General features: G+C 41.6%; 1 protein-coding gene across 2 annotated transcripts; it reads right to left on the bottom strand.

Annotated features, from left to right (window-relative positions):
- Nucleotides 1-1,248: 1,248 nt before the first annotated feature.
- LOC106580040 (lysosome membrane protein 2) lies at nucleotides 1,249-23,837 on the bottom strand. 2 transcript variants are annotated; one of them, XM_014160602.3, is made up of 13 exons: nucleotides 23,086-23,820; nucleotides 15,966-16,123; nucleotides 15,458-15,605; nucleotides 14,752-14,946; nucleotides 13,553-13,644; nucleotides 13,097-13,216; nucleotides 12,422-12,600; nucleotides 10,356-10,474; nucleotides 9,398-9,471; nucleotides 9,223-9,274; nucleotides 8,844-8,996; nucleotides 8,024-8,071; nucleotides 1,249-5,287 (listed from the first exon to the last, which is right to left on the bottom strand). In XM_014160602.3, exons 1-13 carry the CDS (start codon nucleotides 23,206-23,208, stop codon nucleotides 5,150-5,152), a joined length of 1,599 nt encoding a protein of 532 aa, XP_014016077.1. In that variant the 5' UTR covers nucleotides 23,209-23,820; the 3' UTR covers nucleotides 1,249-5,149. The 2 variants fall into 2 exon arrangements, with proteins under 2 accessions (XP_014016077.1, XP_014016078.1); XM_014160603.3 differs by lacking the exon at nucleotides 8,024-8,071 and having other exon boundaries at nucleotides 23,086-23,837.
- Nucleotides 23,838-24,051: the final 214 nt, after the last annotated feature.

The raw sequence follows: 24,051 nt of genomic DNA, 5'->3' as shown, positions 1-24,051 counted from the left end.
CTGCAAGGAAACATGGGCCGTCATCATTGCTTTGCACAAAAAGGGCTTCACAGGCAAGGATATTGCTGCCAGTAAGATTTCACCTAAATCAACCATTTATCGGGTCATCAAGAACTTCAAGGAGAGCGGTTCAATTGTTGTGAAGAAGGCTTCAGGGTGCCCAAGAAAGTCCAGCAAGCGCCAGGACCGTCTCCTAAACTTGATTCAGCTGCAGGATCGGTGCACCACCAGTACAGAGCTTGCTCAGGAATGACAGCAGGCAGGTGAGTGCATCTGCACGTACATTGAGGCGAGGACTTTGAGGATGGCCTGGTGTCAAGGGCAGTAAAGAAGCCACTTCTCTCCAGGAAACACATCAGGGACAGACTGATATTCTGCAAAAGGTACAGGGGTTGGACTGCTAAAGACTGGGTTAAAGTCATTTTCTCTGATGAATCCCCTTTCCAATTGTTTGGGGCATCCGGAAAAAAGCTTGTCCGGAGAAGACAAGGTGAGCGCTACCATCAGTCCTGTGTCATGCCAACAGTAAAGCATCCTGAGACCATGTGTGGCGTTGCTTCTCAGCCATGGGAGTGAGCTCACTCACAATTTTGCCTAAGAACACAGCTATGAATAAAGAAATGGTACCAACACATCCTCGGAGAGCATCTTCTCCCAACCATCCAGGAACAGTTTGGTTACGAACAATGCCTTTTCCAGCATGATGGAGCACCTTGCCATCAGGCAAAAGTGATAACTAAGTGGCTCGGGGAACAAAACATCGATATTTTGGGTCCATGGCCAGGAAACTCCCCAGACCTTAATCCCATTGACAACTTGTGGTCAATCCTCAAGAGGCGGGTGGACAAACAAAAACCCACAAATTCTGACAAACTCCATGCATTGATTATGCAAGAATGGGCTGCCATCAGTCAGGATGTGGCCCAGAAGTGAATTGACAGCATGCCAGGGCGGATTGCAGAGGTCTTGAAAAAGAAGGGTCAACACTGCAAATATTGACTCTTTGCATCAACTTCATGTAATTGTCAATAAAAGCCTTTGACACTTATGAAATGCTTGTAATTATACTTCAGTATTCCATAGTAACATCTAACAAAAATATCTAAAGACACTGAGGCAGCAAACTTTGTGGAAATAAATATTTGTTTCTCTCAACTTTTGGCCACGACAGTCTTAATTAATTAAAAGTAAAAACAGTATTTAATGGTAATGTTGGTATCGTGTTAAAAGCAAAACACAGCCATCAACTGTATTCTTTGCTACTTTATTTTTTTGGCAAATACACTAAAAATGTTTACAAAAGCATTGTATAAACATTTGTGCAGTGTAAATTATCAAAACTAAAACTAATGTATATTACATTTGAAATTGTTTTTCACCCAACATGACGATTGTCATTTTCAGCAGCAAAAAACATTTAATAACTCAGAAGTAACATGAAATGTCTGTTAGATAGTGACTGAGACCTTTAGAAACGTACACAAAATGAAATGTGAAAAAAATAGATACAGTTGCTACACTGGTTACTTGAAAGCAAATTAAGGAAATAAAGGATGGTATGGCATTACCGTTATTTTTCCATGAAGGAGAGCTTCATTCATCTATGGGTTAGATTGCTTGTACACGACCCTTGTACCCATCCAGGCACTAAGGCAATCTCCCTCCACATGCATACACATTATCAGCCTTCCAATTAAATCACTCCAGTTTGACAAAACAGTACATTGTCTGTACAAAAATGTCTACATAAGCTTATCATCCCACACACACACACACACACACACACACACACACACACACACACACACGACCATCTCGGAATTCTCTAAGAACATTTGTGAGACAGAAAAATTCAATGATCAACTGAAATGTGCTCGATGACCCCCAGTTGAATATTACTATACAGAAAAAATATAAAGGAAATGAAACAGGACCACAAACAAAAAAAAACATAAATTCAGAAAAACAAAGACAACATTGAACATATGGATACATAAATTGTGTCAGATTAAAAAAACATTTAATAAAATGTGTTTTTACATAACATATTGTTTTGTCAATACATAAAACGTATTTTTTTCTCCCGCACATTAGAGCGGCATTTTTGCATAACAAGCAATATAGATCGCCCCAGTCTCTTGATATTAACAATAGTTATGGAATTCTAAAAACCTTTTTTTTTGTTATCTTGTTGGGAAAAGACAACTCAAACACTGTTGTAAATACACTGCAATTGGATCCTGGCACTGTTTTAGATGGCTTGCATCTGAAATGGCACCCTAATCCCTAAACCGTGCACTGCTTTTGACCAGAGCCCTTTGGGCCCTGCACTGTACAAAAGGTATATGGTGCAATTACTATTAGGTAGGCGGTGGCACAACCGTTATCTCGGAGGAGAGTAGACAAGCTAGAACAGATCCATGTAGGTTATCTTTGGTCACGCACAGAGGAGCGAATGGACATAAATGATTGGGTACAAAGGTGAATGGGACTAGTCAGTCAGTGTCTCAGGTGTGTGTGTGTGTGTGTGCACACACTGTTAAGCATACAACACACATGGCTCTGGTTTGAGGTCTTATATGTTCAAGTCAAAAAAGGATAGTATGATATACTGTGATGATTATACAAGTACAGCCATGCTTGCACAATGCAATAATTGCCTGCAAGTACAGTAGGTTTCAAACTGAAAAGGCCTATTGTGAATTGGTTCTTGATATATAATTATGATATATAAAAAAAAAAAAATCAGGACCAGTTTATCATAGTACATCCCCAAAGCCATGTCTGACAGACGTCCTTACGGCACAAACTAACTAATACTTGAACAACTCTCATTTGTTTACTAGAGTATCCATCTAGACTTCCAGAAATAGTTTCCAGTTTTAACAACCCAAGCCATCATCACCCACAGAAACTAAATTCTCAATATGGACAATTCTTCAGCCACTTTAAGGTCTGCTACAATAACAACTGAGATCAAGTCCTCATCAGTTAACAGAACTGGGGTTAAAAACCATGATACTCGGTGTTACAATTTTGCAATCTATAGTCATCTGCTAATTCCAGTAAATGACAGCAAGTTTTGGGCATTGTATCCTGTGCTCAAATATTCTTAAACATTTAAGGAGTTCACAGACCAGACTTAACAATTCAGAAGAGTTGATACCAGTTTGTTGGAACAACCCTAAACAGAATATGAGCATGGATGGTTTCTCCGCAGAAAAATAAAGCCCATAGGTTATGGTAATTAATTGCAGCAATAATAGATAAAAAAATATTATTATTTTATCTACTGAAAAGCAAGTAACAAAGGCAAAGTGTCCATCTAGAATTACACCTCAGGAACCAATGAAAAACAACCCTGGGTCAAACCACTGAAATACACCGAAGGACCATTGCATTTTACATAACCCCAAAAAATACATGGCAAGTTCTCTTTTTTTGGAAAGTGCAGGAATCACATTTTGAAGTTGACAGTATTATTGACTTAGGACATTTTTTTTCCAGAAGCGACTGCCAAAAGCCTTGACACGACACAGAGACTAGTGACCAACGACAGCAACAAAAAAACACAAAATATACAGTAAGACAAATAGTGATTCAAGTGTCATGTTTGTCTGAATACCTGAAGCTCCTTGGCTAGCCAGTTGACTCTGTTCGACATAACATGCACAGCAGAAGCAGTGTGCAGGGCCTGACTGTTTATTCTAGAATAAAAAAAAAAAGTTCTCTTTACAGGGCACCCATCGTCTTCAAATCAAATCGTAGACAAGCCCATTTGGCGCATAATGCAACAAATATTGTATTACAGTGAAACGCCTACTTACAAGCCCTTTCCCAACAATGCAGTGTTAAAAAACTAAATGGTAAATATAATATGTATAATATGCTTCTAGCAGGGTACAGACTATGTGAAGTCCTGTTACCTTATGAGGACTGTATTAGCAATCCAACTTGTGCTTATTCTAAGTATCAGTACAGACACACAACGTGGGTCGACACTGTTGTTAAAATTTAAAAAAAAGTGTTTTAGGCACACCTTTGACTACTTGCTGGATTAGGTCAGAGGTAGCCTAACATTTCCCCATTACATATGTACAACTAAGATATCCAGCTTTTTACTGTATCCACATGAAGAATCAACACACTGAACAATTGTAAGGCAGAAAGTAGGTTCAAGTCTCCCTTGTAATGTAGGTTTTTCTTCCATTTTGAATATTAGATTAAAGTTTATGGTATTTCTACTTCGGCTATAGGTACAATCCCCTAACACCGCATAATGGGAAAAGCAGCCATCTACTAACGCGTTATCTTCTGACTTTGACATGTCTTCAAAAAGGTTTCCAAAAATTCCAATATGTAAAAAAAAAAGCTAAATCTCTCAGTTGTCATACTACACAGTGCCTGCATCAAGAAAAAGTAACCCATAGTCCAATCAAAACAGAACACTACAGTGTAAGACATGCACACACAGTCACAAATTCTGTTTGATGACAACTTGGGTATGTGAACTGACTGATTCATCTCAGGAAAATGCTCAACATAATATGAAGTTTGGCTCAGTCCAAAAGGATATGGAAGTAAGTACACAGTTTTGTTAGCAAACCCACATTCTGAATCGCTGAAAACTCAGTTACAGGGAGGGAGGGAATACTACTAGTCATACTATTTCACTTAAGGAGCAAAGGTTTTAATCTGTTGCTTGTTTTGGAGATAACCTCACAAACACCGTTACAAAGAAATGTTAAAGGACCTTCTGGTCTTCATTGTTCAGGTAAATACTACGGTCAGTCAGTGCTCTTTGAGCCCTGTTGGAAGGCTGATAGTGGTTGTTAATCATTGAGAATACTGACTGATATTCTACTTCAAAGTGCAGAAAATACTCACAAAACCTATTGTCCTGGCTGAGATAACTAGTGTTTCGCCATGAACCCAGCGGTGAGCTCGACAGAAAATAGACAAGTGACATTAGTAGTAGACCGGAGATGTTGTTTTGCACTATGGCAGGAAGAAAGGCCATGCTCAGCAGGAGAGTAGGACAGTCCCCAAAAGTGAAAACCCCTGTCCGCACTGCAAAACCCCGCCTTGGTTATAATACCGCGCCCAGGCTGCTCCGCCTGCCCCTCCCCTCCACACACTGCAGCCTCCATCAACATTTCTGAGCCTCCACAGGAGACATGGCGATGTAGGAGCCGTTCCTCATTGGCTGGTTGGTGTGGTTGTTTTCTGATGGTTCAACCTCTGGTTTGTCGCTGACTTGAGTGTAGGCAGTTTCGTCTTTTGCCGTCTGAAGAGGGAAAAACATTTTGTAAAGGTCAAAAGAATCCCGTCATGAAAACAACAACCAGTTATATACTTATAACTAAATTGGAAATATTGTACACATGAAAATTAAATGTTAATGCAATGTTATAGAATAAACTAATTGTGGATATATAATGAATTAATGTCACTGTAAAAACCACCAAACCCAAAATACTTTTCAACTTAAAGAACAAATATAATATGAAGCAGGAATGAGATGGATGTACACTGAACAAAACTATAAATGCAACATGTAAAGTGATGGTCCCATGTTTCATGAGCTGAAATAAAAGATCCCAGAAATGTTCCATACGCACAAAAAGCTTATTTCTCTCAAATGTTGCACTCAAATGTGTTTACAACCCTGTTAGTGAGCATTTCTCCTTTGCCAAGATAATCCATCCACCTGACAGGTGTGGCATATCAAGAAGCTGATTAAACAGCATCATCATTACACAGGTGCAGCTTGTGCTGGGGACAATAAAAGGCAGCTCTAAAATGTGCAGTTTTGTCACACAACACAATGCCACAGATGTCTGAAGTTTTGAGGGAGCATGCAATTGGCATACTGACTGCAGGAATGTCCACCAGAGCTGTTGCCAGAGAATTGAATGTACATTTTTCTATCATAAACCGCCTCCAACGTCGTTTTAGAGAATTTGGCAGTATGTCCAACCAGCCTCACAACCGCAGATCACGTGTATGACGTTGTGTGGATGAGCGGTTTGCTGATGTCAACGTTGTGAACAGAGTGGCCCATAGTGGGGTTATGGTACAGGCAGGCATAAGCTATGGACAATGAACACAACCGCATTTAATCGATGGCAATTTGAATGCACAGCGATACCATGATGAGATCCTGAGGCCCATTGTGGTGCCATTCATCCGCCGCCATCACATCATGTTTCAGCATGATAATGCACGGCCCCATGTTGCAAGGATCTGTAGACAATTCCTGGAAACTAAAACTGTCACAGTCCTTCCATGGCCACCATACATGTCAACTTGGCACAGCCATTGAAGAGGAGTGGGACAACATTCCACAGGCCACAATTAACAGCCTGAGCAACTCTATGCGAGGGAGATGTGTCGCGCTGCATGAAACAAAATGATGGTCATACCAGACACTGACTGGTTTTCTGATCCACGCCCCTAACTTTTTTATTATTTTTTAAGTACTCTGATCAACAGATGCATCTGTATTCCCAATCATGTGAAATCCATATTAGGGCCTTATGAATTTATTTCAATTGACTGATTTCCTTATATGAACTGTAACTCAGTAAACTCTTTGAAATTGTTGCATGTTGCCTTAATATTTTTGTTCAGTGTGGCTGGCTAGCCAGCTCATATAATTACCAGAACATATCTGCCAACGTTATTGCGTTTGACTCTAGCCTACTACTGTATGCATATATACTTAAAAATATAAACAAACATTTCTGGGATCTTTTATTTCAGCTCATGAAAAATGGGACCAACACTTTACATGTTGCGTTTATATTCTTGTTCAGTATATACACACACACACACACACGTATGTAGACACCCCCTCAAATTAGTGGATTCAGCTAAGTCAGCCACACCCGTTGCTGACAGGTGTATAAAATTGAGCACACAGCCATGCAAACCTCCATAGGCAAACATTAGCACTAGAATGGGCTAACTGAAGAGCTCAGTGACTTTCAATGTGGCACCGTTGCCCTGCTAGAGCTGCCCCGGTCAACTGTAAGTGCTGTTATTGTGAAGTGGAAACGTAGCGCACAAAAATCATCTGTCCTCGATTGCAACACTCACTACAGAGTTCCAAACTGCCTTCGGAAGCAACGTCAGCACAAGAACTGTTAGTCGGGAGCGTCATCAAATTAGTTTCCATGGCCGAGCAGCCACACACAAGCCTACGATCACCATGAGCAATGCCAAGTGCTGGCTGGCGTGGTGTAAAGCTCGCTGCCATTGGACTCTGGAGCAGAGGAAACACGTTCTCTGGAGTGATGAATCACGCTTCACCATCTGGCAGTCCAACGGACGAATCTGGGTTCGGAAGATGCCAGGGAAACACTACCTGCCCCATTGCATAGTGCCAACTGTAAAGTTTGATGGAGGAGGAATAATGGTCTGGGGCCGTTTTTCATGGTTCGGGATAGGCACCTTAGTTCCAGTGAAGGGAAATCTTAATGCTACAATGACATTCTAGACGATTCTGTGCTTCCAACTTTGTGGTAACAGTTTGGGGAAGGCCCTTTCCTGTTTCAGCATGACAATGCCCCAGTGCACAAAGCGAGGTCCATATAGAAATGGTTTGCCGAGATCGGTGTGGAATAACTTGACTGGCCTGCAGAGCCCTGACCTCAACCCCATTGAACACCTTTGGGATGAATTGGAACGCAGACTGTGAGTCAGGCCTCATCGCCCAACATCAGTGTCCGACCTCACTAATGCTCGTGGCTGAATGGAAGCAAGTCCTCACAGAAATGTTCCAAAATCTAGTGGAAAGGCTTCCCAGAAGAATGGAGGATGTTTTATGGCAGCAAAGGGGGGGACCAACTCTATATTAATGCCCATGATTTTGTAATGAGATGTTTGACGAGCAGGTGTCCACATACTTTGGCCATGTAGTGTATATATAATCCCTAAAGATAATTTTAAATTATAAGCAACAAGCAAGAATTGCTAACAGCTCAAAGAAAATAGCAAACGAAGCAAAATGAAGACTTACAGTAAAAGAATGAAAAGCTTCAGTAAAATCAATACGTTTTACTTCATTCTAAAACAGAAAGGAAAAAGGGGGGGGGGTTACAGAAATGCTTTATCATAATATGTTAACTATACAGTTCTTTACAATAGCTTTATTTGATAAAACAAGCTTTATCTGAATACTTTAAAATACCAATTCTCTCTCTGTGATGTGAACTCCTACTTTGTTTCTCAGCATGAACATGCCGGCAGGCCTACATCTGTGTTGTTGAACCATGTGGGGAAGATACTAAGCTAACTCTTATCTATCTGAGTCATGACTGATGGGTGGGGAATGGGGTCATGCACAAGGGGTCAGAACGACTAACCAAGACAAACACAGATAAGTGTTGAAAGTACACTGGCTAACCTACAGGATTACTAGAGTTCAGTGCCTGTACATCACTGTAGACTGTCATCATTGTGACTGTCTGCCAATGAGGAACTGCTCAGATATATACTTCCTGTTCTGACCTCAGTGGTTTCAATTGTTAGAAAGGCCAGCCGGAATTACTTTTCATACAGACATTACAAGAGGTAGGACATGATGACCATGTGAGTTTTACCATGTAAGCAGTTGGAGGTTACCCTTAGTCACCAGACCAGTGATGTTAACATAGAAGTATAAATGGTCTATATACACTAATAACCACTTATGAAATCCTTCACCACAACTGACATTGTGAGTGAAGTGCCCAATTGCGAATTAAATGCACAATTTACACCATATTTCAGAGAAGCTAATGAATATTCTTGTTTGGGGTGTCCTGGGAGTAAGTGCAGGGGTAGAGGGGAGGTCTTACCTTCTTCTGGCGAGACCTGCAGACCAGGAGGACGAAGACTACGAGCAGGATGGCGCCCATGCCCACGATGAGCAGAGGGAAGTTGGACACCAGGGTCACGATGAGCAGCAGGGTCCTCATCTGGGTAGCAGAGTCATCGTCGATAGTGGCCGTCTGGGGGAGGTGACTACGGTTATCAACCCGTCTTTACTATTTCATTAACTGGTGTTATTAAAACAGACGCTGTAAACCAGTTATTAACTAGTCTTAATAATAGACCAGTAACAAAGGATTTTCTCTGGCAAAATGTTGAAACTTTATTTGACATTTCTAGGCTGCACGTGAGGCCGACTGAATTTCACAAAATAATGGAGAGAGGGAGGGAGGAGATATGTCTTACCTCATTGACAAACATGATAGGGAAAATTGTAACGTTTAGATGTTTGGTTTTGCTGAGGAAGAGAAAATGTAATGAGGACTCAAGGTTCAACAATGGGCCTTCTCATCCTTCATACTAATTGAGTGGGAAAAGATCAGGCTTCAAAGTGGGTAAAACTGTTCTGGTCTTTACTTACGGAAAGCCTGGAACTCTGTTCAAAATGATATTGAGCTGGGCTCTCTTGCAGGCACGGATGGGGACCCCAGTGGTCTAGAAATAAAAATAAATGGAGACAGCTAATTTTAATAATCCACTGGTACTTCATAAAACACACAAATACAAAATGTCACATAGCTATTAAATACAGACTGTTAATAATCAGATTGAGACTATGTAAACAGTATACACTCGGTGGCCAGTTTATTAAGTACACCACCCCGTTCATGAAAGTGGTTCGCTCCTACACAGTGAGTCACATGTCTGTGGTTTGCTATATAAAGCAGGCAAACAGGCATTCAGTTACTGTTTCGATTGAACGTTAGAACGGCCAAAACGAGTAACCTAAGCGACTTTGAGCGTGGTATGATCGTCGGTGCCAGGCGCGCCAGTTCCAGTAGCTCAGAAACGGACGGCCTCTTGGGATTCTCACACACGACAGTGTCTTGGGTTTACAGAGAATGGTGCAACAAGCAAAACACATCCAGTCAGCAGCAGTCCTGTGGGCGAAAACAGCTTGTTGATGAGCGAGGTCGAAGAAGAATGGCAAGAATCGTGTAAGCTAACAGGCGGGCCAAACAGGAACACAATTCCCAGGTCCTGTTGTGTCATGTTGATGGCAGAGTCAGGCTTTGGCGTAAGCAGCATGAGTCCATGGCCCCATCCTGCCTAGTGTCAATGGTACAGGCTGGTGGAGTTGGTGTAGGGAGTGTTTTCCTGGCACACGTTCGGTCCCTTGATACCAATTGAGAAAGTTTAAACGCCACAGTGCATCTGAACATTGTTGCTGACCAGGTGCATCCCTTCATGGCTAAAAAGGGGTCCGACCCGATACTAGATGGGTGTACCTAATAAACTGGCCACCGAGTTCAGGGCCCATAACAGATCCCACATATTGGCCTTATGACATACATGTTAGATAAAATGTTTGTTCATACTGGATTAAGGTCAAGGTAAGTCTCATGCTCCTCCTTGTTGGGGCTCAGTCCTTCAACAGCATTAACGTACATGGCATCAGCCTGATAGAAGTGAGGGAATGACACCACGATAGGGGCACCTATGGACAAGAGGAATGAGATAGGGGTGAAACATGATTTAAAGGCCCAGTGCAGTCAAACATTTTCTGTGTTTTATATACATCTCCACTCTGAGGTTGGAATAATAATATGAAATTGTGAAAATTATGATAATGCCCTTTAGTGTAAGAGCTGTTTGAAAAGAGCACCTGAAATCTCAGCCTGTTTTTGTGGGATGGAGTTTTGGCCTGCCTGGTGACATCACCTGGTGCTAAATTTGTTAACAGACCAATAAGAAAGAGAGTTCCAAACCTCTCTACCAATAACAGCACCTTTTTTTTCTCCCCACTCAGACCACTACGAGACAGTCCTAGCAAAATTCTTGCTTGAGAAATTGCTCTTTGCCAAGAAGCTATGTTTCTTTTTTACCATTTTAATTTAATACAAATCACAGTTAGGTACTTAATTGTTACCCAGAAATGATTTGATATTGAGAAACGGCTGCATTGGACCTTAGAGACAAAAACCCCCACAAGCAACCAATATGATCAACTACCCTTGATCCTTATCCTGGACTGCCATCATGGAGGATTAAGCAAAACAAAGTCAAATGTTTGAATATTGAGGGTCTAAAAAGGAAATATCATGGACAGATGTGAGAGATTGCTAATGTGTGCTATCTGGTATTATAACCCAAGCACAGAGACAGCGGAACAGATAGCAAAAATGTGTAGAGTTCCTCCTTGCCATTGGAAAGGCAGCCCATACCGGACAGATTCTGACAAGCCATTGGAAAGGCAGCCCATACCGGACATGTTCTGACAAGCCATTGGAAAGGCAGTCCATACTGGACATGTTCTGACAAGCCATTGGAAAGGCAGTCCATACTGGACAGATTCTGACAAGCCATTGGAAAGGCAGCCCATACCGGACATGTTCTGACAAGCCATTGGAAAGGCAGTCCATACTGGACATGTTCTGACAAGCCATTGTAAAGACAGCCCATACCGGACATGTTCTGACAAGCAATTGGAAAGGCAGCCCATACCGGACATGTTCTGACAAGCAATTGGAAAGGCAGCCCATACCGGACATGTTCTGACAAGCAATTGGAAAGGCAGCCCATACCGGACATGTTCTGACAAGCCATTGGAAAGGCAGCCCATACCGGACATGTTCTGACAAGCCATTGGAAAGACAGCCCATACCGGAAATGTTCTGATAAGCAGACACGGTGAAATCATGGCTGTTTTTCAAAACCCAAGAGAAAAACTATTCCTTTGAGGTCATAATGACCATTCTGAAGTTCCACAAGGTACTAACCTCAGAGACACAATAGAATGTGTTCCATTTCATTATGTGGCACAACTTGAGTGAGTTAATAACCATCACTAAGGAATATGGAAACAACTCAAAACTGCAATAACTGACAAATGGAATTCAAACTGACAAAAGCAATTAACAAGGGCCCTAGTTCACTTGTAGCCCGGAGATTACTCAGTCATAACAGCATCCAGACTGTTGAACTTTCTCTGCTGCACCACACCGTGAATGCGGATGTTCCTTAACACACATACAGTACAGGACTTAAAAATATATCTACTCTCCCCACGAGACTTAAGGGTTACAGTAGTGCATTTATATGCCATGTGTTTGTACATGGATTGTTTTACGAGAGGAAACCATTTAGAGATAAGCCTTATCCTAGCCCTCAGGTCCACAGGTATGCAGGCAATTCAAGTGTTTTATAGCCCTCATCCAGAGTTAATCATTCACCATCTACACCATTGTAAAATCTGGATAGTCAAACATGGGAATTTCTGATATTTACTGCAGCTGGAAGCGCAGCTAGAATTGGATTGACTGGGGTATTCTTTTCAGTCCAAAACACTAAGTTATGTTGTTAGTCAAATCAAACAGTGGGTGAGTGGGGCGCATGCTTTGTTATGCAAACCAGGGTTGCAACAGGGTGACGAACCGTCTCGTACCTTCTCGGCAAACACTGACTTTAAGCACCCCGGTGCCAAGGCAGTCCCCAGCTGGCACACAGAAGCCGGCGTTGGTAGGGTTCTCCTTAGGACTCTGCAGGACATCATGTGGAGGGGCGAAGCGGTAGGCTGGGATGCCCTTCACTTCCACGTCCTCAACATAACCCAGATGGATAGACCTAGAACACAGGGAGAAGTGGGAATAAGGATATGGACACAAGACGTGTAGTAGGACTTTCTCATTATATCGAATTTATGGCAGGATTTTGAAACTCTTCATTCAGTTGTACATGTCATTTCCAGAGAAGAGTGTGAGGTCGGCGGTCTCAGAATGTGTCACATACTGTGCTGAGCATTGGGTAACTATGAGAAGATAATGTACAACTGTTTTGATTGAGTCAAAGCTTCCTTTTCATATCATGTGCAGTTTTCCCAGTTTCTCCTCATGCGTCATGGTGCTGGTTGGGCCATGCTCAGCTCACACTTGTTTACTATGATCAGGGCGTGACGTCTTCTACAGTGGTTTTATCAGTCTGAGAGGGATAGGAGTCTGTTGTTTCCAAGAATTCCTGGCTGTCACCTAAACCACTGCCCCTCTTTGTACTTTCTACTTTGACTGTAAGCAAATCATACACTACCGATAATACAAGATTTGGAGATATGACTGTGACGTACCTGCAGAGGTCAGCAGCGAAGATGTACAGCAGCTCTTTCCTGGACAACAGAGGGTGGAACACACTGCCATCCGTGCCGTTTATCATGTTGCTCTGGTTAGAGGACCACCACGACATTTCACTGTTGATAGGGGAAAGGTAAGACATCAAGAGGGCGCCTTTGTCTACATAAGGTTATTCTAACATAACGGAACCAAATATTGATTCCATTTAAACTGCCTGGAAGCCATTAAACATAAGATTTTGCAATCTGCTCTGTCATGACAGGGAGCAACTGGGAATAACCTTGGACTTTGAATACTTGAATTGGACAGATACCAAGTCATCCCCGTTCAGTGAGTAAACCCAATGGCCGGGGCAAGGACCAAAAAGCAAAATGCTGACATGAGAAACTTTCTTGTTATCCATTAAATCACAACAACATGAAGGTAGAAAAACAGAGGAAAAGGGTCCCTACGTCAGCCCGTTCCATGTGTCTATTCTTCCATATTCCATGTAGTCCCGTTCGCCAGTCAGGAACACAAACTCTCCTTCGTCGGTTCCATTTTTCTGGGAGGATAGAGAGAGCAACAATAGTTCAGTGGGACTGTCATATCAAAACAAGTACATCCAACAAACAGGGGAACAGCGGACAGGTCCAGAATTAGAAACAGACAAACGAGCTTTAATAAGCAGAGTTAAAGTTAGAACATCTTCCGTTATTGATGTTAAGTGAATTGGGAAGTCATTTCTGTGTTTAAAGTGGCTGGTTGTCGTTGTTGGAAATGTACTGACGGGGAATATTGGGCTCTAGAGGCTCAAATAAAAATGCCACTGTATTACTGTAGCCTGCCTATCCAGTTCCGTTTTCTCATAATACAGTTTTATTGGGAGTAGGTTTGGGCGATACACCGTTTATACTGTATGCTGGGGTATTTCTAAATATGGAGGGTATGCTTTTCAATACCATTTTTTTAAATGGGGGGGGGGGGGGGGGGCGGGGGGGCGGGTTGCAGTGGGGGTGTGTGCTACGCCACTGCTTATAACTAGATTTATAACTATAAGAAACCTAAGATGTGTCAAATAAAATATATCCAGCACAGGGCTCCAGTTTTGCATTTGGTTTGCTAACTTGCCATCTAAGTGGCTAGATGTCAAGATCAAGCTTCTTGGTTACAGCAGAGACATTCAATCCCCTCATGGATCAAGATCCCTGTTGCCTAAATTGTTTTGTGTGCACTTCCAGTAAAACCCCGGTATGGTACAGAAACGATACACAGTATGAAAATATGGATAGCGCCCAACCCTAATGGGCAACATTAAGACTCCGTAAGAGTGTCAAACTAACAATAAAAAGTCCCTTCCAGATAAATGCTCTGACAGTTGAGATTTGAAAGTTTAGGTACAGGTACAATTCTACCCACTGTCTACTTCTTTCTGGGATTTTCCAAATAATGCACTGAACTTGTTTATTAAATCTGACTGTTTGCTTTTTATTGCATGAGGCATTTATTGCGCAATGTCACAACTTCTATTAAAATCACAATTTCAAGACCGGCCATAACTTTAGTGAAGGACTGTATTAACAAGGACCAGCTCTGAAGTGTAATCTGAGTGAGCATATGGCTTATTACATACAGTATTTCAAGGTTTTTACTGAATACAAACAGTGCTTACCTTCCACATCAGTCCAAACATCTCGTCCACCTCTGGTTTCATGGCGTGGATTTTGGAGAGCAGGGGGTCCTTGAAGCCCCATAGCACCTCGTGAACGGTGCGGGTCATGAAGATTTCCACACCGATGGAGTTCATCCACATGGAGACGAAGGTGCGCAGCAGGAAAGAGTAGGAGTTCAGCTCGTTCATCACCGCCTGTCGAGAGAGAGAGAGTTAGAGAGTTAGAGAGTTAAACACAATCATTAGCAACATTTGTAAGTCCATAGCTTTTGTTGCCATCTGGTCTGGTCCTTGTCATTGGAAATTGGATGAAGTCCACAAAAGTCTCTGTGATAAAGTAACAAGCTTATAGGAACAAGTCACCAAGATTGTGAATTGTAAATGTGTTTTTTGCAAATCCCATTCCCCCCTTGAAGACCCTCTTGGAGAGTGGGGTCACGGCCAGGGATCAGCCATTATTGAATGCGTCCCCGGAGCCTTGCTCAAGGGCACACCGGCAGATTTGTTTTACCTAGTTGGCTCGGGAATCGAACCAGCGACCTTTCAGTTACTGACCCAATGCTCTTAACCACTAGTCCATCTGCAGCCCAACACACTGTATTGCGGATATACCATGTCCATGGCAGCTAAGATAAAGTGCATGTGTGAAGACTACAAGTATGTAGAGGTAACAAGCAGAGACCGAGAGACACACACACTAACTCACCACAGCTGGGATGTTGACTGTCCTCAGAATGTCGACCTCTGGATTACCCCGGGACTTCTCTGGGACGAAGACAAAGCTTTTGGGGTTCAGGGCATAAACCTTGGTTCCGTTTTCGAGGAAAGTTACATTTTCCCTGGGTCTGTATTCCCTGTTATGGAAAGGTGTGGGTAGAAAGGTTGTCGTTCCAAACAATCCCCCCCCCCCCCCATGTCAAACAAGTCCATGAGCAGGATCAGCAGCATGGAATAACATTCAGTCCATATGACTTTCCCAAGACCTGCATCACCAGCTTCCCATGATCAAACAAACAGATCATAAAACAAATACATAGTGGACCGAATCTTAACTTGAGATATACACACGAAACACAAATATTAGCAAAAACCTTTCATTGGTATCGATATAGGAGTTCCACTGAAGTCTGAGTTACGAGTGTTGATCTCAAGCCCTTTGTGAACTGAGGCCATCTCATTTGAAAGGAGAGCAGTTAGTGTTGTGGTCAATCTACCTGTAAGTGTAAGGTCCAATCTGGGTGACAGCTGCTTTGCCTCCTGCTAAGAACACTTCAGGGTTGGTCACGTTGAAGAAGTAATACTCCATGTAGACTGGAGGTGGTGGGTTCTTCCACGACTCAAATACTCGGCTCGCCTCAGTCAAGGTCAATTCCTACAAAAAAAGAGAGCGAAATACAGTTAATGATGGAGGACAGACCAAAACAACAATGATATCTCCAAGCATAATTTGTTTACGGTAGTACATTCCGGAGGGATAGAAAGCTATTTAGCCTAAAAAGCTATTTAAAACAATTTCTTTCATTTCTAAACTAAGGATATATTGGCTTTCAAAAGCAATTACATTATTGATTGCGGCAGCATCATCCACCAACAATCCTTTTCAGGTTATGCCAGGAGAGAGCACACATTGCAATTAATGTAGCGTACACCCTATGCCAGCACACCAAAACAGGGTAAGGGGGAAAGGTCCTTCACAGCTGAATAACTGTCAGTACAAGCAGAAAACCTGAGTGAAAACTGCCCAGGGGGAGTCTCTGTCGACTTCAGCAGGATGAGAATGATATTTGCATTTTGCTCAGGACAATCTTCAAAAAGCCTAAATTACCACCCACCATAGTGGCAGCGTGACAGTTTGAATAAACAATATGGACTAGCATCACTGTCCTATTAGTCATCATCTGAATACAGGAAAGCGGTTAAAGTTAGCCATCATGCCTGGACTAGAAAAGACAGTCGCTTCAACAAGGTAACTCAATTGTAATTAAAACTGACGCAGTGACATTCAACACCTTGAATGAATGAAGCGTGTTGAAACACGGTTGCCAAATCTAAAGAGCAAATTACTGTTAAGCGGTCTGTTGATCCATAAAATACTGGTAAGTACTCGACGCCAATGGGGCCTACCGTATAGAGAAATCGGTATTACTAACTTCAAGTGAGAAATGTCTCACTTCCCCCGTCCTTTACGTAAGGGGTTCCTGATTGCTTTCTCTGTCCTCTGAGTAAAGTGAGGTGTACTTGAGAAAGGCCTTTACCATTCACACAGCTCACTCAGCTGAAGTCTCAGAGAAGCTCAGCGAAGCTCAGCGAAGCTCGGTGATTGAAAGAGGATGTTTATTTTAAGGTGTGGCCCAACAGGGATGCACAAACTCTTCTTTCCTGTCAAGACTTTAGTGCAACCATGATTTAAGATGGTAGAATGACTCATTACAATGGAGGTGCATACTCCCTATGGAGACTTAAATGATAGGACAGTATTTTGGCTCATACACACACATTCTGAGAAACACACTCTATACAACTGGGCCAAAGGTCAGAACTCCCTAGCTAGAGCATTGAACTGGGGGGCTTACTCCTCAGGGGCAAAACAGAAGCCTATTGCTTCATTTAGATTCCAGTCAGTTTTAAAACATGATCATAACTTCGAGTGGGCATATTGCAGCAGTGAAATAGGCTAGTTTCCAGCACAAGTCATGTAAACAGTGTTCTAATAAAAAGTTAGGAGCACAACTAGGGATGCACGATATATCGGTGAACATATCGGAATCGGCTGATATTAGCTAAAAATGGCAACATCGGTATCGGCCCGACATCTAATTTAACGCCGATGTTAAAAACCGATGTTAAAGCAACCGTGCATACCTATATAACGTAGGTATATGACGTAATGACGCCGCATAAAATGTTGCGCTACACGTGCAGCACAGCATTCTTAACCGAGCCCACAATGTCTGCTGTGTGGATTGAGTAGTCATTTGAAAGAGTAAGACATTTTCAGCGAGACAACTTAAAGGCGAAATCCATTAATGCCAAGATAATGGAATTCATTGCCCTTGACAATCAACCGTTCTCTGTCGTGGGTAAGGTTGGCTTTCGCCGACTGGTCAAGCACCGGTACACACGACCAAGTGCGCTATTTTTCAGATGTTGCCCTACCGGAGTTACACAGTAAAAGCGTCACTGCTATTAGCTTCACGACATACATACTACGGAACGCCGTTTGGGTCTTTGCGTGTCAAAAAAGATACAGTAGCACTGTCAAAGCTGTACAACAAAGTCAGCAATCAAGCAAACACCGGCCACGAATTATGTGTTTACAATACCGTGCTGGTAATAAAGCATAATTTGTTTGACCGCAACTTCTGTGGTAGCTAGCTTTAGCTTGGTAAAATTACTAGTCAGGATTAAGGGAAAGATGAACGGAGCAAAGTTCAGAGAGACCCTAAATTTAATTGATTAGACATGATTTGGAAAGGCACACCTATCTATATAAGGTCCAACAGTTGACAGTGCATTTCAGAGCAAAAACCAAGCCATGAGGTCGAAGGAATTGTCCGTAGAGCTCCGAGACAGGATTGTGTCGAGGCACAGATCTAGGGAAGGGTACCAAAAAAATGTCTCCAGTATAGAAGGTCACCAAGAACACAGTGGCCTCCATCATTCTTAAATTGAAGAAGTTTAGAACCACCAAAACTCTTCCTAGAGCTGGCCGCCCAGCCAAACTGAGCAATCAGGGGAGAAGAGCCTTGGTCAGGGAGGTGACCAAGAACCCGATGGCCACTCAGAGAGCTACAGAGTTCCTCTGTGGAGATAGGGAAAACCTTCCAGAAGGACAAGGTACAGTGGCCAGGCGGAAGCCACTCCTCAGTAAAAGGCACATGACAGCCCACTTGGAGTTTGCCAAAAGGAACCTAAAAGACTCTCAGACCACGAGAGACAAGATTCTCTGGTCTGATGAAACCAAGATTGAACTTGTTGGTTTAAATCTCAAGCATCACTTCTGAAAGAAACCTGGCACCATCCCTACTGTGAAGAATGGTGGTGGCAGCATCATGCTGTGGGGATGTTTTTCAGCAGCAGGGACTAGGAGACTAGTCAGGGTTGAGGGAAAGATGAACGGAGCAAAGTACAGAGAGACCCTAAATTTAACCACAGGAGGACTCCAATCAAGTTGTAGTAACATCTCAAAGATGATCCATGCAAACACGTTGCACCAAAGCTCAATTTCGAATCTCATAGCAAAGGGTCTGAATACTTATGTAATTCATTTTTGCAAAAAAAAATCTTAGTCTGTTTTCGCTTAGTCATTATGGGGTATTGTGTGTAGATTGATTAGGGAAAAAAACTATTTAACCCATTTTAGAATAAGGCTGTATTATAACAAAATGTGTAAAAGTTCAAGGGGTCTGAATACTTCCCGAATGCACTGTATGTAGCATATTTGGTCTATATAAATTCTAGCTACTTTTTAAGCAAACGTTGTGCTCTACAAACTAATATTTAACTCTGTAAAGACATTTGTTTATTATAAAAAGCTAAAATGTTGATACAAAAACAGGTCATTGAAATTAGTCATTTGTGGAATATTACGTTTCTACACTGTGTAAAAGAGCAACCTATTGAGATGCATTACATTAAATTCTACACTTTGACGTTAACAGGGTAAAGTTTGAGTGACGACATGAGCCCAGTCATTCATTCATTGGTATTGTCATTAATCTTCTAAAGAAACTATCCCTTTTGCTTTCTTTCTGTGCCGTCAAATGTTCAGATATACTGGTAAAGTAACCAGGTTGTTAGCTACAAAAGCTAGCTAATGAGGTAACATTACTGAACAAGGTGTAAACAAATGCCCGTGAGTGGTTTTGAAATACACTTTTGAGGTCTAGGGAAGAACATTTTTAAAACATATTTTGGAGGGTATTGTTGCCTTTTAAATTTCAATTGCACACCTCAAGAGGCTGGTGTTTGGCTGGCAGTGTTTCTGTACTGCATGCGCAATAGCAGAGTTTGCAAAACAAAAGACGACCCGATTGATACAGATCTTTATGATATCATATCATTCAAAAAGGTAAGCCTACTTTGCAATTAACATTTAATTTGTTATGTTTTATGAGAAAACCTTTAGAAATGACTGTTTCAGCATTGCTGTGGTTGACAGAGGCATTCCCATGCCATTATGTCTTCAGAAAGTTACAAGAAATACAAAAATCACTAATGCATTCTTTAAAATCTAGGCTTTTGACTGAACAAATCTGCATTCACGTTTTTTTTCTTCTCTAGGGCACTCGGGGAAACAACTGCACAGTGAAGCCTATCATTACAATAATTATTATCTGGGGGATTTTTTTTCCCTGGTCGCACTGGTACTCCAAAATAAAACATCTGAGCATATGCAACCAACATGGTCGCACTTTAGAGCCTTGAACGTGAATCAACTCAAATTGAATAATCAATGCTGTACAGCAAATTATGATTGCTATAGAGTCAAATATCGCTTCCCATTAAAGAAAAAATATCCAAGTTATTTTGGAAAAGGCAACAAAAAGCCTATTTGATACTTTGAAGACATTTCCTTTTATTTTACAAGATCATTTGAGTCACCTGAATGGTGTGAATTAAAAAGTAAAGCCAAAGTAAGCTAGCTATTCCAATGCTGTGGGTTGGATTGAATGTGTTTAAAGCCAAACACTGCTTGCATACAGGATATGAGAGAGTGAGGGAAACACCAACACGTGACTCAGTCATCAGGAGTGTTCCACCAAGTTTCCACATTTTGCAATCAGTGAAGTTTGTTCTGTTTTCGAGACTAAACTGAGTCCCTTTCAAACAGATACAACTCAAGAGTGACAGTTTCTGTGTGTATAACATTTGAACTAAAACCAAGGTCTAGATTAAAAGAAGTCCTGTGTTTACCAACCTTGAAAAATGAAGGCCACCTAAAGACATCATGTCCACATCATTTATCTCTTAGAAAAGCTTAAAACCTTGATCTCACAAGCAAGCAGGGACAGAGGGTTGCGGTTTATCAATCTTATCATAAATCAAACTCACTATGTGCATGTAGCTGGTGGGTGGGGGTGGGTCACATGAGTGGTAAGGACATGAAAACATAACAACTGTTAGGGTCACTCAAAAATAAATTAAAACTTAAGCCAAAATATAAGCAGGAGTTGTGGTTTGATAACTGTTCAATATAATACGAAATTACATTCAGTGCCATATTTTTCTCTGGTTTTTCCCCCATCTATGAATTATGAAAGAAACCTGTTTGAATTAACGTAAACAGGTTTGTCACCCATGAATTTGTTGTGAAGGTTTTTTACTCTACCCTCCAAAATATAATTTGAGGAGGGGCAGAGGGTTTCTTCCTGGAAGAGCAGTCCTCTAGACCTAGATCAGGCCAGGGCTGAAACAACAAGTTAACAGAGGACTGCTGTCTGACCAAAAAATATCCTGCCTCCAGGCCAAGGAGTCCGTCAGATTCCTTACATGAATTTAACACTCCTCTCCCATCCACGCCCTTTTACCAGAAGTCCTCTAGGTAGGATACTGGAAAGTTGTTCTAAAAGTGCACCATGACATGAAACAACATCAGATCCGTTTTAGAAGTGGTACAGTTGTGGATGGACATAACTTCTTTATTTCTTATTTATCTTTTCAGTCACCGGCAATGTCCGGGCACTTTATTGAACGTAAAGCGCCTGGTAGGCTGATATTTGATATCAGGCTGATATTTGTTTGTTTCATTTCATGATGTTATGTATTCTAGGTCTAGGATGACACTACCGTATCCAAAATAAACCCAGAAGCGAATTTAACAACAGCAATTAAACTGTGGCAGGGAACCTTGGGCTGTTTTTGTCTGTATAATCTCACTGTCAGTTTGACATTTCTGCTGAGGTTCGCAGTTTCAGAAAAAGAAATTGAACCTGTTCAGATCTCTAGGACATTTTGGGGGGAGATTATTTTATAGCGTGATATTTAACCTTGTCAGCAAAGACGGGGAAGAATGAAATGCAAAGTATTCCAAAAGGGAGCTGGACTCCGAGCCTTCACGATCTCTCTCCCTTCCCCCCACCCATGCGCACGCACGCACACACACACCTCCCTACCCTCCCCTGACGGGATTCCTACCCTACTACAACCCCTGACTGATAAACCCAATAAGCCACTTGGAAAGCTCATATAAAACTTTAAATCCCAAATCAATTATATTGTGAGACACACGTGTAAATAAGATGAATACACTGCAGTTGAAGGTGCAGCAGTTCTAATTCAAATAATCTGTATCGTGTATAATAAAGCTTGACTGAGTATGATTTAAAAATATATATATAGTGGGTTTTGTACTGATGGAATAAAGCAGGTTGCTTGCTCTGAGAGCACCCATCCATGGTGATGGTTTTACCACCACGCACTGTGACATGAGCATACCCCGCATTGTAAATCTGCCAGAGATTCCATCCATAGGCTACTACAATACACTGAGTTTACATGCAGAGCTGTTCAAGAGGTTTGAATCAATGTTGCGGATTTATGAATGATACAATGTTGCGATCCTACCACAAAAACCATCACTGGTTGGTGGTAAAAAAAATGCAGCACATAAATTGGCGACCTTGGAATGCATGGTATGTTGCACTGACCCATGTTGGGTGGGCAAATGACTGGAGATGCGGATTGAGTGAACTCAATGCTGTAGCTAGCTAGCAAACATAATTTTAAAGCTCCAGCCTGGTCTCAGACTAGACGTAACATAGTAAACCAGGACACTGAAATTTGTAGCTATGTTACATTTGGTATGGTTACATAAGACATAAGGTATAACTTCAATGTCTAGCAACCCAAAAGGTTGTGTGTTCGCATCTTATCACAAACAACTTTGCTACTACTAACTACTTTTTAGCTACTTTGCAACTACTTGACATGGGAGCTAACCCATCCTCTAACCCTTTAACCTAACTCCTAACCCCTAGCCTAGTTAACCACCTTGCAACCTAGCTAACATTAGTCACAACAAATTAGAATTTGTAACAAACATGTACGAATTGCAATCTGTAACATATTGTACGAATTGTAATCCGTAACATATCATACAAATTGTAATTCATAACATATCACACGAAATAATGATCGTCAATGTGAATTTATGGGAGTCTATGTTACGTCTACTCCTGAGTCCAGGTTGAAAACTAGTAACGAGAAGGGATGGGAAATGTGACTCACCGTCTGCTGTTCAGTGCAAAGACAACAGACGTTAACAAGTTAAAGCCACCAGACAACAAAAAACTATAAAATGCATGTTTGAAGTGGGAAAAAGTTACAACTCACCTTTTTAAGCCGATTGTAAATCATTGTTTGGAAGACTTGAGCCACGACCAATGCGATGCCCACTATCAGCAGATGGGCGCAGAGAATCCCAGTAGCGTAAATTGCACATGATCTCCGAGTCATGGTGCTGGCCAGCTATCAAACTAGCTAATTTGGCAAATTTGAAATGACTTATAACACTAACGATAATACTGTCTGTAGGTTCTGATCTTTATTTTGACTTTATTTCCTCGAAGATAACTGCTACTTCTCACTTTGCCTCATACTCACTACAGACAACACTTGAAAGGAATATAAAATTGCTCGTTGATATGTAGCTATCTACTCGCAAACTGTCTTCGATTAGAATAAATACTGGTACTTAGTGCTGTCAAAAAGAAAACTGTTATTCTTCCCATACAGTCGGTGCCTAACGGAAATCGACTGTGGTGTTCTGAGGCAACGGGTGAAATAGCAGCTCGCAGTGCAGAGGACGGGCGGAAGACCTCCACTCCCTCCTTACCAGATTCAAATTAACTCGAACAAGGCGTCGTTTTGGTCTCTGGTGGGCGTGTTAAAGTCAATGACTGTATATGATGTTAAAATGTAGCGTGCTTTCCGTGTGGCTGAGGTCAGTGTTTTACTTTAAAGCACCATAATAAGACAGCACAAACTAAAACACGTTCGATATGTTTGCCGTTGATGTTCTCTACATAGTTAGCTAATGATTTGTATTTGGATACGTTCAACCAAGCAACGATTTGAAAGTAAACTTTAAGTTTCTGACAATTTTATACCAATTCACTTTCATATGAAATTGCAAGTAATATTATGAAGTAGTGAGGCTAACAACGTGAATGTGCTGAAGGGAGCTTGTGAAGGAATTGGCATCGCATGCTCATTCACATATCACCCTAGGATTGCTGCTAGCTAACTTTATAAACTGAGTGAGTGTTGAGTGTAGCCTAGGCCTACTACTGCCACTGC

Source organism: Salmo salar, chromosome 20, assembly GCF_965601325.2.
Source record: "Salmo salar chromosome 20, fSalSal1, whole genome shotgun sequence".
NCBI lineage: Eukaryota > Metazoa > Chordata > Actinopteri > Salmoniformes > Salmonidae > Salmo > Salmo salar.
Note: the sequence above shows the minus strand (reverse complement) of the source record. Positions and strands in the feature narration are given on the sequence as shown.